The sequence below is a fragment of the Lissotriton helveticus genome, chromosome 10, assembly GCF_964261635.1.
Source record: "Lissotriton helveticus chromosome 10, aLisHel1.1, whole genome shotgun sequence".
Classification (NCBI taxonomy): Eukaryota; Metazoa; Chordata; class Amphibia; order Caudata; family Salamandridae; genus Lissotriton; species Lissotriton helveticus.
Genome location: NC_136071.1, coordinates 445,929,558 through 445,945,219, shown reverse-complemented (window position 1 = coordinate 445,945,219; position 15,662 = coordinate 445,929,558). Strand labels below are relative to the sequence as shown.

The window sequence follows — 15,662 nt, the reverse complement described above, 5'->3', positions numbered from 1 at the left end:
GTAGACCCATGTCCGGTATGTATGCAAAGGTTCGTCTCTCGGCCACTCTCCAAATGTTGCTCATGGGACAGCGCTGCCGCCTCTCTGGGGACTGAAGCCCATCCCGTCGCCCCACCTTATCAGAGTTCGCACTAGTGATTCCCTTTGGGCCAAAGAAGCGATGCAAGCTGTCGGCCCAGGTCTGTTCAGAGTTGTCTATTGCCGCCCCTCCCGGGCATCACAGCGCCACTGCCGGGGGGTCCGCCATGCTCTCCTAACACCTCCAGTCAGACCCTGTCTTGCCAGGCACTCACCGGCCCAGGGAGTATCTCTGGCGCAAGCGGTGCTGCCTCCACTTGTGTTGTACAGCGTAATCTTCACACCCAGGTGTTGCAACAGCCCTAGGCCCAGGATCAGGGGTACGGCCCAGTCTGCACCCCTCGATTCCTCATGGCTAAACATCTCCTAGGACCCCTGGGGCTTGTCTCATGGTCCCCCCTGCAGTGTGGTTCGCGAATGGGCGCACAAAAGGAGGGTGACAGCTCCAGATGCTTGGAGATTAGCACAGGATTTGTATTTCAACAGCAGGAGCTCCACTAGAAGAGTCTAATCGGCCATCTTGTTTTGCCACGCCCTTGACACTGCTGAAAATAAGCTCCTACCAAGAAATCTGTGGGGTGGAGGATTCTGTCCCCTTCATCATCCTACTAAAAAATCTGTCTGACACGGTTCCTGTGCCCATGGTGATAGGTAACCTGTACTCTGCTCCCAGGGGCTCAGGAACGTCCCACGGAATCCCCAACTAGCCTGTTGCGTCAGTATTTCTTTTATTGTAAATGGCTTTTGTGTCAAAAGGCAATGAGTTACCTTAACAGCAATTGCTGCATACTTTCCTTTACGGTAGAGGTCTTCAAACGTTATCGATCTGAACACCCTAATTAAAATGTTTTGAAGGCAGCACCCCTCTTAAACATTATCGAAGACCTCTGCTTTAGGAATCTGTTGCAGCGAGTCTCAAAACCGACTCCACCAACTGAAGATGTAATGTTTGATTTCTGCTCAATCACATATAAACGGGTAGGGCCGGAGTAGAATTAGCTATACATCTGACATGTGCCTGACCCTTTCCAAGTTCAACTAAAGTAGCAGACACCGACCAGTCAGAAAATCGGAAATGTTCCCTTTAGAGTAACTACAGTGCCTATCAGGAGTTGGACGAATTTGGCAATGCCCGCTTTCTTAAGCCCCATTTAAGAAGGGATAGATAAAAGATAATTTCATAAGATTTCTCACATTACTGCAAGTTTCGGACATATTAGAAATTGTCCAGATTGTGGGACTATTCTGCAAATTCGGTGGCTGGGTTTCCAGGCAGAGTAAATGAATGAAAGAGGACACAATGGAGGAAGTAAGAATGGCACCTAACAAGCAGCTATCTACGCTTGCTAGCATCACTGACTATTCTGTGGACTCCTGCACTGTGATGGCACATCAGCTAAGATGGTCCACACACACACACAGTATTTTGAGGGACAGTCACCCAGTGAACGTTCTCTCCCACTGGGTGTGGGTGGGTGTGGCAAGCACGTGTTTCCCCCCTTCCTACACCACCCCTCCGTCTTCCTGAGAGGTGTTATGGTCATGGGGCCCTGTCTTCTGCGAACGATCCATCAGTATGCAATGCCACAATATGTGGAGTGTCACTCATAAAGGAGTAGGTCTCACTCCTAAGCAGGACAGTGTATCATATGGGTTGACAATGTATAGTGTCTCACCCACCCAAAATAAACGCCGCTAAAGTTAATGCCTCTACTTGCGTTTTAGTGGCGCAGATAGCGCCATTTGCTTCTTCCTGAAGACACCACGTTAACGTGCGCTAAAAGCATTTATTTCTGCCGTTTTGTATAGCGCGGACTCAACATGAAGGTACTGGATCGCTTTACATGAGGACTAGGTACATTACACAAGGACACATTCATTTTTGGTAGGCATGGGATGATGAAGTAATTTGCTCACAGGGTGTTGACGACTCTGGGATTCGAACCTGGTTCATCAGTTCAAAGGTCGTCAGCTCTGGCCTTACGCCACTGTGCGATGCAAAGCCAGATTGTGCTCTCTCAGGGCCCAATCATGTGAACAATTTGGGGGGAATGGCAAGCCTTGTTTAAGTGACTATGACCACATACACAGGCAACAAGACCCCGCTCCCGTTACAATTCTGGTCAATGGGCAGATCACCCTGACTAGACATAGGATGAGGAGTGGCCGACTTTGAATCTGTGGAACCGGGTTCGAGTCTCGGCAGGGACGCTCAAACATCCTGTGATTCTGGGCAAATCACTCACTCTCCCATGCCTAAAAATGAATGTGTTCGTCTGCTATGATACCTTCGGGTCGAGTTGGCGCTATTTAAAACTGCAAAAAAAAATGATTTCCCACGGTTATTCTTCATACTCGTCCCATTAGCTTGCACTACGCACGGCCTCTGCGACGTATCTAGCCTGGAACACCTCCTTCACCTCAGTGAAATTAAGTGTAACCCCTACACTGGCACTGGGCCCAGTAGGCTGTGCCCTAATCTGAAGTGACCTATACTCTGTTTTGCGGCAGCACCACTTCTCTTTAATCACAAGAACCCACCCCTAAATGCTCTGTAACATATTGTGTTCGGCTGCTAACTGAATGTGCTAATGAAACCCAGTCTTTACCGACTAACCTGCAATCTTATCTCCTCTCAATCTGTAGTAGAATTGAGACCAAATGTATCAAAAATTCCACCCCTAATCTTCCACCCAAATTAACCCCTAATGTACCCGCAAAGCTGGAAGTGAATCACCATAAATCACAAGAAGGGTCCGTAATATGCCGTGAATGTGCGGACTCTGCCAGCACCTGGTTCAGGATACCACTCACTCACACCATATCCGCCCTGTACCTCACTATTCCGCAGTGTCAACTACTACCAGTCTGACAATTCTTTATTTCCCCAGAATGTCGCTTTCAGCAGCTGCAGGACCCACTGAGCCGCGACTATCTGTTTCGGTGTCCAGCCCTCATCCGTGGCAGAGCCCACTCCGGATCTGCCACAGGGGGTTTCTCGTCCCAGTGAGCAGTGCCAGTGCACACCCCTCCGGTACGTGCAGCGAGCGATGCTTTCTGGGAAGGAAGCGGAAGGTGCAGATGCGCCGCTTCCGCCCCAGCCCTCATCTCCCACGAGCGTGACGTGACGTGCGTGCGCTCTGCGACAAACCTAAACAAAAACAGGCGTGTACACAGACTGGCCAAACTTGGTGCCCTTCCAGTGCCCTTGAAAGTGATAAATGGTGGGAAAGCCAGATGTCCCGCTACAGGGAGAGGGGTGGTCCAGTTGAGGTTCCATCTTGTCGGAAACCCCAGCTTGGCATTACTCATCAATGTATGAACTGTATTTCTTAGAATGAGGGGCACCCCTGCCACCTAGTGATGCGACCGGAAAGTGATTTTTAAAGTTGTGCAAAACCGGCCTCGCGTAAACATACACGAGAGCCACGGGCTCTTCTACCGTGCACATGCCCCGCCATTATATGATCTGTTTAATATTCTGACCAGTGGCAGAGGGCGTGGTAGGAGTGTCATGGGAACCTCAGAGAGCCTTGGGTTAGGAATACAGAAGCCACAAAAGTCACATTCATACACTCCAGTGTCCTTGCTCTCGCCGAAAGGGAGGAGAAAAACAGAAGCACCGGGCAGCCGTTATCTTTATGTGAACAAATCTCTAAAGAGAGAATGCAAATTACTTCTAGAGGATGTGGCTAGAAAGTAGAGCCTCTCCAGAAATGCACATGGGTTAGCCCACCTCCTGGCCCTTCCGATGTCTGAGACATGCATGCTTAGGGAAGCTGCTTGAGATCTGCTAGAGAGTGCAAGGGTCTTTGCAGGAGGAGCATGGAATGAGCACGGCTGGATACAAGGTGCTTCCATCATTGCACGGCTGGATACAAGGTGTTATCCATCATTAATGCCGGAGGCTGCCTTGCAGTGCTCTACACAACCGTGAAAGACGGAAAGTAAAAAAAACAAATTTCCATGCTACTGTCCGAATCCAAACAAGCTCAACATCCATCTCATGAAGAACTTTCCTGGCTAGTGAGACTTCAAGGCGCAGGAAGACAACCAGGAGATGTCCTCATTAGGGTGACGTAAGCTTGGACCATTTGGACAAAGGAGGTTTTTAGCCAAACGTCGTCTTTGTGAAAGATAATGGTAAGTTCTAAAGTATAACAGCCCTGTAGCTCAATGAGACTACACCTTGTAGAAGTGCCAACTTCCAAGAAAGCAGTTTTACATCCAATGAGGTCTTGGTTCCAACTGATTCTACGTTAAAAGGAAGAGGATAAGAGGTTCAAATTCAATCTGTCAGAACATCACCTGACCTATGGGGTGGGAGAAGGAGAAGTCCAATCAGTTGACCTCGTTGGTGGAAAAGGACTCCAAGTTTGCTTCTGTGTGCACCTATTGTAGCTAAATAGTTCCTGTAAGTGTCAATTTGAGCACATTATTCCAACTGCTGCTTGAAAAACGAAATGCTGTTGTCCACAGCAGACGTAAAAGAATCAATCTCCTTGAAGAGTGCATACATGCATTTACCTTATCCACTCGATTCTATAATGGGCCTTCGTGTGGGACTTCTGGCAGCTACCAGGACATTCTGATTATTACAGAAATGTTCTAGATGAGTGATGCTCAGCTCTACATGAACCATGCACTCAACATATGCCGCTAGAATGTGGGATGCAGAATGCTCCTTTTGGCTATCAACAGGGATATGGTCTCAACGTACGCTGCATAGATTTTCCCCCTGCGTCAGATATAATAGCGCCAATAACCAGAATTAGGAGGGACAGGTCGAGCCACCTGGATGACTGAATTCCATAGATTGACCTTCATTTTCTGGAGAACTATATGAGAGTATCTGTCCAGGGGGAAGGCATAGAGGAACTTCCTTGATCAGCCGATCGGAACATCGTCTCTCTCAGAAATAGGACATACCCAGGAGGCAAAGTTCTTGTATTGGGTGCAGGTGGGAGGCAAAGTTGTAACTCATGTGGTGACTCCAAGCATTAAAGATAGAGTTGCGGACTGCCCCACTAAACTTCCTACTCATGAGGAGTGTAGATGTCTGATGATACTGTTAGCTCCAAGGCCAAGCATCCCTACAAAGTGTGACACCAGAAAGAAGACATTCTGAAAAATCGCACTCTGCCAGATCTTCATTGACAGAAGGCAGAATTGGAAGGTGTGACTGTTGCCTTGTGTATGTTTGGAGGAAAATAGGGCTGTAGTATTTTTAAGAAGAATCATGGCCACTTTGGACTTGGTTACAGGCAGAAAAGACATTGGCGCCAACAAATCCGTTTTCATTAACATGCGTAAATGGAGGCATGTATCTGATCTGTCATATAATAGGCTGATGTTGCAAACCAGTCAGTGGATACCGCAATCAAACTCCAAAGAATCAGTTGTTATGGAAACATGGTCCTCAACAGGTGAAAAAAGCTGCCCACTTACAGGCCAGGAGCATAGGCCAATCACCTATAAACAGTAGCTGAGTTAAGAGGACAAATATAGACTTTAAAGGAGGGTTCAGAAACTGCTTCGTGCACTATCTGAAGCTGTACAGTGTGCCACTATAGCCGGGCATGCGGGACCATCCCATGCAAGATTGTTGCAGGGTCTGACAATCAGACTATAATGATGCCTGCAGCAGCAAAGACAGGACCAGTGTCCACATGCCCAAAATGATCATGCATAGAGTATACGGACCCAAGCCTGGAGAGACTTATTTCAACCAGAGTTATTGCTCAGGGGGAAAACCTCAACTCAAAATGAGATAATGGATATAAGGCCTAAACCACAGCTTCAACAACGGGAATTGTAACAAACAGTTGGGCAGCTCCTAGCTCAGGGAATATCAGGGCTTCAAATTCCAGTCCAACTCAGCAAGAAGCACAGAAAAGACCAGCGGAAGAACACAGTGTGGGAGAATGGTGCATTAAACTTCAGTTCGTCCTAGCAGGAGGTAGCACACTGAGTTGCTTATAAGCCATGCGTGTGACAGTGATTAGCCCTTTTCTAGAAATGGGCACTGTAGAAAAAAGTAGCAAAACAAGTTTAAGTGACAATCGCTACCAGCCTGCAGCACCATCAAGACCAGTGAAAGATGTCTAGGTGTGGGGGAGGCACCCTGATCTCTCACTGTCAGCAGCATTAGAGAACACTGTAAAAGCACTACATCTGTGAAAGCACTGACCTTCAGATAAGCGTCTCTCACAGCAGTATGTGCTGCAGAGAGCAGAGGAAAAACAGCCACTATTTGAAACCGAAATCCACAAGAATTAGGGCCCTTTTTGTAGACACTTCTACGAGACCTTAAAGCATTACGTTTGGTGGATTTCAGAGGTTGTAAAGGGCTTTTCATATACTTTTAGCATGAAATAGTATATAGATAGGCACCCCAGTGGGTCACATATTTCTTGCTTCTGTACTGGTAAGGCCCGAGTTTGCCTCATGAAAGTTTTGACCATATGTTTATATTTTAACGTTTTATGTTACTACAACAGTATTTCCTACCTTAAGTGACAATGAAGGTCAATGCACCCCAGCTGGAGGCAATGTAGAAAACTGAAAGAAAAAAAAAACACACACACAGAAAGCGTCTGGCAATTCAAAGCCCCAAATGCCTGTTCTTCACAGCAGGAGTTGCTGTAGAGAACAGACATAAGCAGCAACCACCGGAAATCTACCGTCATGACTCCCAGTTCTGCCCAGAAGGTCTTGTAGATTGTAACGCAAAGCATAAATGACTGGAGAGGTTGACTTAACTCTCCATCAGCAAGAGACTCTAGGGAAGGCGGATTTGGTTACACGTGTCATATATGTAGCTTGTCTTGATCCCAACCTCTACATACATGCTAAATGGGGCTCTAGGTTGGTGGCCGTATTTTAAGGTAAAGGCCCGCAACAAAATCCATGTAACCCCAGTTATTCTCCTTAAAGAGCGCATGTGTTCTCTGTTGACAGGCACACCTAACAAGACTGAAAATAGATTCCCTCACATTCATCTTTACCAGAAAAAAATCACCAGAGGCAGACTTTTCAGAGGGATGGGGGAGAGGGGGGGTTGGCGGGGGAGGGGGGGGGGGGGGTAAATAATAGCAAGGTCGGTTCCATCCAGATCTGAAAAAAATCCTGTGAGCTCCGCCGGAGTTTCTGCCTGTACTATGGGGTGGCTGGGAAAGTAATCCTGGAATAGGACGGGGGGGATGGGAACAGAGAGGAAGAGATTAGAACAAGTCTTCAGTAGTCTTTCCCAGCCTCCTTCCTCTCAGGAAACATATCCTGCACATGTCTGGCTGAGCGGTGGCAGGAGCCTGTGTTTGCTGCAGTCCTCGGATACGCCCGAAGCTCGACCAAAAAAATAAAACTGTCATTTCCCCTTGACTGAGCGGAGGGGAAAAAACAAAACAAAAAAAAACACCGCAGCAAGGACCTGTGCTTTAGTCCCTGAACATCAGCCCAGGCGGCAGGTCTCCACAGAGCAGCGAGGTCTCGCACGGGCTGACAGCAGCACTGACATCCAGCCAGCACCCACTGCACCAGCCACCCCTGCAAATCGGTCCCTTGGAATTGGAAGGCCAGTCATGTTTCTAGAATTGGCCAGCAGTGTGCCACTGTAGTTAGCATTCAGCTGGAGACACAATTTATGGACACTGGGTTCTTCACTGGGTGGTAGACGCATTAAGGCTTGCCTACCAACTTGGAAATGGTCTTCACGTCTTCTCTTTCCTAATTTTTTGCAGCTTGAACGTCGTGGAGGGGTTCTCGGCTTCGCCAGTGGATGGACTGCATGAACAGCCGCCCAGCATCTGCAGATCCACGTCATCCTTGAAGAAAGCAACAGCAGGCCTTTGAGGAAAATCACCTCGCCCCACTCCCCAGTCTGGAGTAGTCTGTGCCTCGGTACCCTCCTCCCACAGCCTGACACGAATGGATGCCCTCATTCTTTGGATCTCTGGCACGGAGATAGCTCTACAGGAGTGTGGATAAGCGTAAAGTCACTTGGGCACTGGACATCTCAGGACATTCCTCACAACCTCTGGGCTCTGAGCTTACTCTGTGGACCTCTGAGAATGAATGGTGATGTCCTTTAGCGGCCCCTCACACTGATCTTGTGGCTTCTTTCCAATCAAAGCACCTGCCAAGCGACCCCTGCCTACGAGCTGAGGGTCCCCGGCACCAGAGGCTCAGGTTCAAAGGGCGGGCTATGACTGTGCAGAAGCTGGTGGCCACAGCAGTGGCAGTGGCTCTGGTTTCATTGATTCTCAACAATGCAGCTGCCTTCACTCCCAACTGGGTGTACCAAACGCTGGAGGATGGACGCAAGCGCAGCGTGGGTCTGTGGAAGATGTGCTTGCAGGCCAGAGGGACTGCAAGCGGCAAGCCTGGTCAAACGGACGAGAGATCCTGCGAGACAGTGAGCTGGGGCTCTGAGTCGGCTGGGCTGCAAGAATCTCGCAGCACCGTCAAATGTAAGTTTACTTTGGCTTTTACCAATGTTTACCAATGTTTCAATGAACGATAAAACTGCAAGACTTCCCCTGAAATATTCTGCCCACTTCCACTAGCGTACAGGAATATCAGTAATACTGATATACTAGGATTCCTGGATCCTCCTATCTGGCAACAGAAATCCTGCACAAACCGTTCTATGCTGAAGTACCATACACCCCTGGATCACAGTATCAACTCTGTATTATCATACAATACTTTTAGCCCTAGAGTCATTACATAAGACCGCCTGATGTTAGCAGGACTCGTCTTTTTACTAAGGTACAAAGTTGGGCCATCACGTCTTGGTAGTAGATATATGGTCCCTAAGTCAATCAAGGGGTTGTCAAGTGCATTAACACAACAGTAGATTATAGATTACAGTGGGATTTTACCCCAAGATGCAGGTCGGCCTTTCATAGCTAATCTAGTGCATTTGGCCAACCTGCAGCATGAGGTGAAATCACACAGTAATCCAGGAAGTACTGTTATGTTAAAGCACTTGACAACCCCTAGATTGATATTGGGACCATATAAATATATATAGACAGAAAGACAGACAGACAGACAGACACACACACACACACACACACACACACCCACCCAGCCACCCACCCAAAGAACTACTTCTAGCTCTTAATAAAATAAAATTATATACACTTTGCAAGGGGAGGGGATTTGGGGCAGGGGAATGGTTTGGAGCAAGGTTGTCCCCTTAAAAGAATTTGTCAGGTTCTTCTAGTTGAACACAATGTGTTCAAGCGATACAGATAAGTCAAGGCATTTCAGGGCAAAACAGACAATTGGGCAAAAACACAGGTGGCATGGTAAAGCTTTAATGCAAAAAAGAGGTAGATTACAAATACTTTTTTGAAGAGTGGAAACTAGTAATTGGATACTGGGAGTAAAATACATACAGAAAGACCCCGAGGTTGATACTAGCTTTATGCAGAGCAACACACACACACCAATTTGGGTACAAATTTGCCTTCTCTGAAAATGGGATGGTGTTTGGAAACCACCTAGGGGTTAAGAATATGCTCAGTGCAATGTTTTGCTCAAATAAATCTATTATTTAGTAGACAGAAAGCACCACTACAGTAAAGCACCAGGGACCCCAGGTGGAAATATGCACCCATTGATGTAGGACAAAAATCATCTCTAACATACTAAGATCCTACGGGTGATTACGTTTCTTCCTGTAAAGTAACAACCACTGCTATAAAATTGGCCTAGTCACCTCAGTTCACTGTATCAAACTCTAGCAGTGGTGCATAAGCCATTAGTATAGTAATATTGTGTCCATGCTCTCGGGCATGGAGTCAGTGTTTTTCCAATGTAACAAAACCTCCTGAGTCCCTGTGCGCTGCCCCATACTGTGGTAACAGGAACAATTGCTAGGCATCTATGTTTTGTTGGCCTCGTGGAGACCAGCTTTGACTGCATCCCATGGGGAGCCAGTCAAATAAGTACCGTGTGTGGAAGCTAATAACATCTAACCCATATGTCTAATTTCACTAGTTTTAAAGCATTATTAACTCTTGTGAAACTATGAAAACAATTACAATTGGATATAAATCATATCTTCATATGTTAATATATAGCCTTGTCATTAGTTTTGTCACATTTTCCTCAGCGTTCTCAATGAACGTATTATTCAAACTTAAGTGACCAGGATTGCATTTTACATGTTAGTTTCCTAATTCACAAAATAATTCAAAGTATAGTCAATTTCTACTCACTGTCCATATTTTAATATAGCCTACCAAAGTTTTAAACTCTTTTGCAACTGAACTACACGGGCATCACTTGGTTATATTTTGATGACTGTTGAATGAGCATCAGCTCCTTGGTCTGCGTTTACATTTTGCCCAAGGTGCACAGTTTGCAATACATTAAGGCTGTTGGGGGAAGTTAAAGTGGAAAGGGCTCAACGTGGGCCGATCTGTGTCAAAATATCACACCATGGCTGAAACAAATTATGAAGCCAGGAGCACACAGTCTTACAGATATTCAACACAGATAAAATACAATTTGACACACTGTGAAACAATTTGTATTAATGTCAGTTGCACAAATCTACCCACTTACATCACTGGCCTGAGTGAATGCCCATTAAGGAAATGTGTTTAATACTAGCACATCCTTTGTGAGTTTTATCAACATCAACAAATGCTACTATTGGTGCCACATATCAACAACATCAAATGATGATCATCAAGATTTGTAAATGATTATCATTAACATGAATTTGTCATCTTCACCAACGCCTATGAAATATACTTGTTGAATTCTATAACTTGCATTAAAGGCTTATGGAAGGGACTCTAATAAATCCAAGAGTTGCACCGGTGATATGCGACGACGGTTTGGATCAACTGCCATTCTAATTATGAGTGACATTCAGAAATCTCGTCAGCCGTCCTAAAGGACAGCCAGTCATAGCTGTTCAGTATACGTTAGCCTGAGTGGTTTCTTAGGAGAGGATATCACCCTGGCAGATTCATTGTGGACTAGTGTCCCTGAACCCGAAATTACCAGTGGGAGGAACATTGGGCCCAATGTTAGCAGGTGAGCTTCTGCATCCAGTAAAATCTCTTGGTACTTTGGAGAAAGTGTTGTGGGCACAGCCCAGCCCCGTCTTGGACCCTTCCTCATGAAGTGGGGAACATGATAAGCTCCCACAGTCACAGGGGACCCTTGTCCTGGCCTCCCAAACCTACCATATGAGGCCTGCCTTGGCATGACACGAAAGACTTGTCCTTGAACACAAATAATTTATCTGGGCGAGTCCACATCCCTCCACACCAACAGAAGCAAAAACCTTTCAAGACAATCAAGCATTGCATCGATCCCTTGCCAGACCCACCTATTTGTCACACTACACAAAAGTGCCAATCCATCTACTTCTTCAGTGAAAAAATAGAAAGGATTCGACAGCACATACACAAAAACAAGTCTGCTTCTTCTCTTATGACCACCCCTTGTGCAGAATAGCACAACAGTCAGACTTCAAAGACTTATTTATTGCAGACCTTACGAGCATGCGAAATTTGCTGATAGCTAAAATGTATCACACTCAAAGTTAATCAAAGCTCTCTCGTACACATTGTATAGAATGCCTTTCTCACACATGCTTTCTGGTATTGCTGGACTTCTCAGCAGCCTTTGATACAGTCAACATTCAAACCCTTATATGCATTTAAAAGACTCAAATAGGATTCACAGGCAATGTCCTTCACTGGTTCTCCTCCTACCTTTCCAACTAACACCACTTTGTTGACATGGGCACCCCCAGATCCTAAAAGAGCTCTATCACCTGCGGAGTTCCCCTTGGTTTTATACTGTCCTGTGTCAACTTCATCCTCTACATGGAAAAGCTTGGCACAGTACTCACAGATAACAGCATCACGTTTCACCAATATGCTGATGATCTAAAACTCAAACATCCAGTGTCTCAAACAATGCCTGCACATCATCCAGGCCTGGAAGTCCAGTGTCTACCTAAAGCTTAACCAAACCATGACAGAATTCCTATTATTTGGTAAGAACAACAAACAAAAAGCAATACAAATCTGGCTCGATTACATGCCCCTTGATCTCTTTGAACCCCAACCTTCACCAAATGCCAATTCACTTGGATTCATCTTGTATACCAACCTCATCTTCAAGGAAAACATTGACAAAAAAATAAGGATGGATGGCCTGCGACCAGCTCCGTCTTCAAAAGAAAGTGAAACTAGTTCTTCCAAAGACCAACTCCAAAACTGCTGTTCAAACCCTTGTAGTCTCCCATTTGGATAGTGATAACACACTTCTCCTTTACAACCCATACTCCACACTGGCCCTTTTTATGGGCATCATACATGCCACACCACAACTATTGAGGGCCTGAGGAAATATGATTGCATCACCCTCATCCTGACAGAACTCCAATGGTTCTCCTTGCCAGCCTGCACTACAAAAAAAACCGCTGCATCATTTGCACAGCCATCACAACCAGCAATTCTGCTTATATTGCAAAAAAGCACACAATCTCTGGTGGAAACGGCACACTAGCAGTCAGAATACCATGAGATAGCAAACTACGAAGTGTGAAAAAAAGAAAAAACACAACATGCATTTATGCACCCAGGATCTGAAACAATATTTCTGTATCCACCATGACCACATCAATGCAGCTCCAGTTTAGGAAGGATTTGATGACATACATTTTTAAAGAACACTACATCACAATGCATTAAGTACAGCATTAACTTAGCAAAACAGCTACCATGCCTATCATTCGTTGACTTATGCTACTCTTTGACCCTGTATGGTGCTCCGTTGCCTTTTGGATAGGTTTACGTTCTACAAATATCACATAAATAACCTTGGAGTATCCCATCTATGCTTAGCAGAAGCAAGGCAGACTGTGTGAGGAGGGTTACGATTGTGAGAGGAGGTGTGAATTGCAGGGAGGAAGGGGTTTCCAGGTACAGTTATGTAGTAGAAAAGAAGTTCTGTAAGTAGCAAAGTTAGAATATGATGGGTGGGGCGCAGCAATTGAGGACAGAAAAATGGTTGAGAGCAGTGCCAACTGAGGAGGTTGGGGGGGGGGAAGAGATATTTTGATACCCCTCCGTAGAGGGGAAAAAGTGTGTTAGTATATTGGTAGGAAGCTGAATCCAGATAGCTAGAAGAGGGAGTAGAGGTACAGTAGTGGCAACAGAATAGGGTTAGAGTTCAGGCACTAAAAGGGGTGTGGGGACATAAGAAAGGGGGGCAGCAGTGCAAAATGTAGGAACTTGGGGAGAGAGGTACTGTTAGGAGAGACCAGTTACAAAGGGTTATAACATTGTGAAATAAAATGTTGCGTGAAGAGAACCTATTCAATACTGATTTCTACCTCCCTGACTCCAATTCCATCATTTGGTGCCTTCACCTCCATTCCATGTTGTACTATACAAGACTATAAACAAAAAGAAGTATCTAGATTGTTAGATTTCACTAGTGCGCCACACACACCAGGTGATTCATAACACAACTGTGCTTCCTTCCCTTGAAAGGAATTACCAATGAAACTTAACTTTCACTATCGGTCTTCATTTGTAAAGGGGCACAAACCCCTTTGGGCTTTGATACAAACTGCATATATAGGGCAGGCTGATGGCAGTCCACTCACCTGGGAAAAGGCATACAACGCACTCAGCAGGTAAGAGAAATATGTGAACAAGAAACCAGCAAGATTAACACTTAATCGGAGGGGTGAAATGAAACCCACTGCTTTGGAAGAACAAGACTGAATGAGTTTAATAATTAATTATGGGACAGAAACTCCTCTAAGGAAATAGAGGCTTTTTAGGGTACCTGAGTGTTGCACGATGTACTTCAAATAAAAATGCAAAAATTAAGCAATGCCCCGACAACCACAGATTCACCTTGTTAATATACCACGTATGTACTCTAGGTATATGTGCATAATTATTTTGCTCAACCGATACATACTGTAATTAACATAATCTATAACCCAGCTCCAATAATGTATTGAAAACACAATAAAACAGTTATCCACTTCATGTAGTGATCTGTTACTTCATTTAAATCTATTTTAATTGATAAGCTCACATATTAAAGCACCATCACATAGAAAAGTGTCCTTTTGGTGCATTATGAATTAAAACTATTTACATGGAAATAGCAACATATAAAAGTGTCCAACACATATTATCCTTTTTAACAAATTGAAGACTTCCTTCTTTTAAGTTGAAGAAATCAGTAGTTCATATGGGTTGAGGAATTCATTTGCAGTTTTTCTCCCCTTATTTCTTCAAGGTCCTCAAAAATGTTACTTGTGTATAGCAGCTCAGAGTCAGTGTCGGACTAGTCACCCTCAATCCACTTATGTACGCCAACGTTTTCGATCCTTCAAAAAAGGGCCTTTTTTTATTAAGGTCTTCTTCAGGGCTAGCATTAGGATGTGTGACACCACTGTACACATTTTTTTAATTACTAAGGGCACTGTGGTGAAAGACACAGAGAAACAGGTCAATACGCCTGAATGAGATGTCTGAAATTTGTAACATTTTGTCTGACTACAAATCCCATGCTACTCGTCGTCCAAGACGCAGAATAATGGAGAGTCAGGAAATGCCCAAAAGAGACTGCCTTCCAGCCCAACTGAATAACGCTTCTGAACAACGCGAGTGCACCGGGAGTCTGTACCACAGGACTAAAACGGCAGATTGAATCCCCCGAAAGGCGATAAAGAAGCGTACCCGGAAGCCTTACTTACAGTAACCAAGAGGAAGATTGAACGCCCCACTACTTCATGTGCCTTCCAACTAACGCTATACAGGAGCACGCTGGGAGTCTGCCCCCCGGGGTTAAAAGAGAAAGCCTTGCCGTCAATTAGGGCTAAGGACAGACGGCGAGCCACACTAAATGGTAAGGACAATATTTAATTAGTTACCTCAAGAATTCATTCAGTAAAGCCCTCATGCTCTATGCGATAAGATTAATGATACTTTTTTTGCTCATCACTTAGGCCAAGCAACTTTTGAAAGTCATCATGACAACTTTAAAACGCACATATTTAAGGTAGAATAGGGGGATCATCAGCAACCATTCTTTTACAATAATGTTTTGAAATAAAAGTATTTAAACAACTGTTTTCTGATTTATGAAATATTCTTCTCATAGGGCCCCACACTGTTACACCAAATTATAAGTAATGTGAAAGGACAAAATTGGAAGTTTATATATTTTTAATTATTTGTTTGTCTTTTTTTCCCACTTTTTCCCACCCCTTCCTTGAGACATTCTCGTTGAATATTCCTATCGGTATTGACCGGTTTTCCTGTGTATTTCACCACAATGCCCTTAGGAATTTTAAAACAGTTGTATAGGAGTGTCACACATCCTAATTCTATCCCTGAAAAAGGACTTAATAAAAAACTGACCCTTTTGAAGGTCGAAATGCATCAGTGTATATTAATCTGTTGAGGGTGACTAGTCCCTCACTGCCCATGAGCTGCGCTGCTTTAGACAAGTACCATTTCTGTGACCTCAAAAAAGTAAGGGGACAAAAATTGCAAAGGAATTCCCCAACCAATAAT

The 15,662-nt window shown here is 44.9% G+C and overlaps 2 protein-coding genes across 2 annotated transcripts in view; one reads left to right on the top strand and one right to left on the bottom strand.

Annotated features, from left to right (window-relative positions):
• Positions 1 to 15,662, bottom strand: part of IFT140 (intraflagellar transport 140) — a 1,386,753-nt gene that overhangs the window by 308,053 nt on the left and 1,063,038 nt on the right. The gene's annotated exons all lie outside the window — the stretch shown is intronic.
• TMEM204 (transmembrane protein 204) overlaps positions 1 to 15,662 on the top strand; it is a 146,407-nt gene that overhangs the window by 20,244 nt on the left and 110,501 nt on the right. Inside the window, exon 2 of the mRNA XM_078662939.1 lies at positions 7,818 to 8,546. Within this exon, the coding sequence (XP_078519065.1) occupies positions 8,282 to 8,546 (265 nt within the window). The 5' untranslated portion in view covers positions 7,818 to 8,281. The remainder of the gene's footprint in view (positions 1 to 7,817; positions 8,547 to 15,662) is intronic.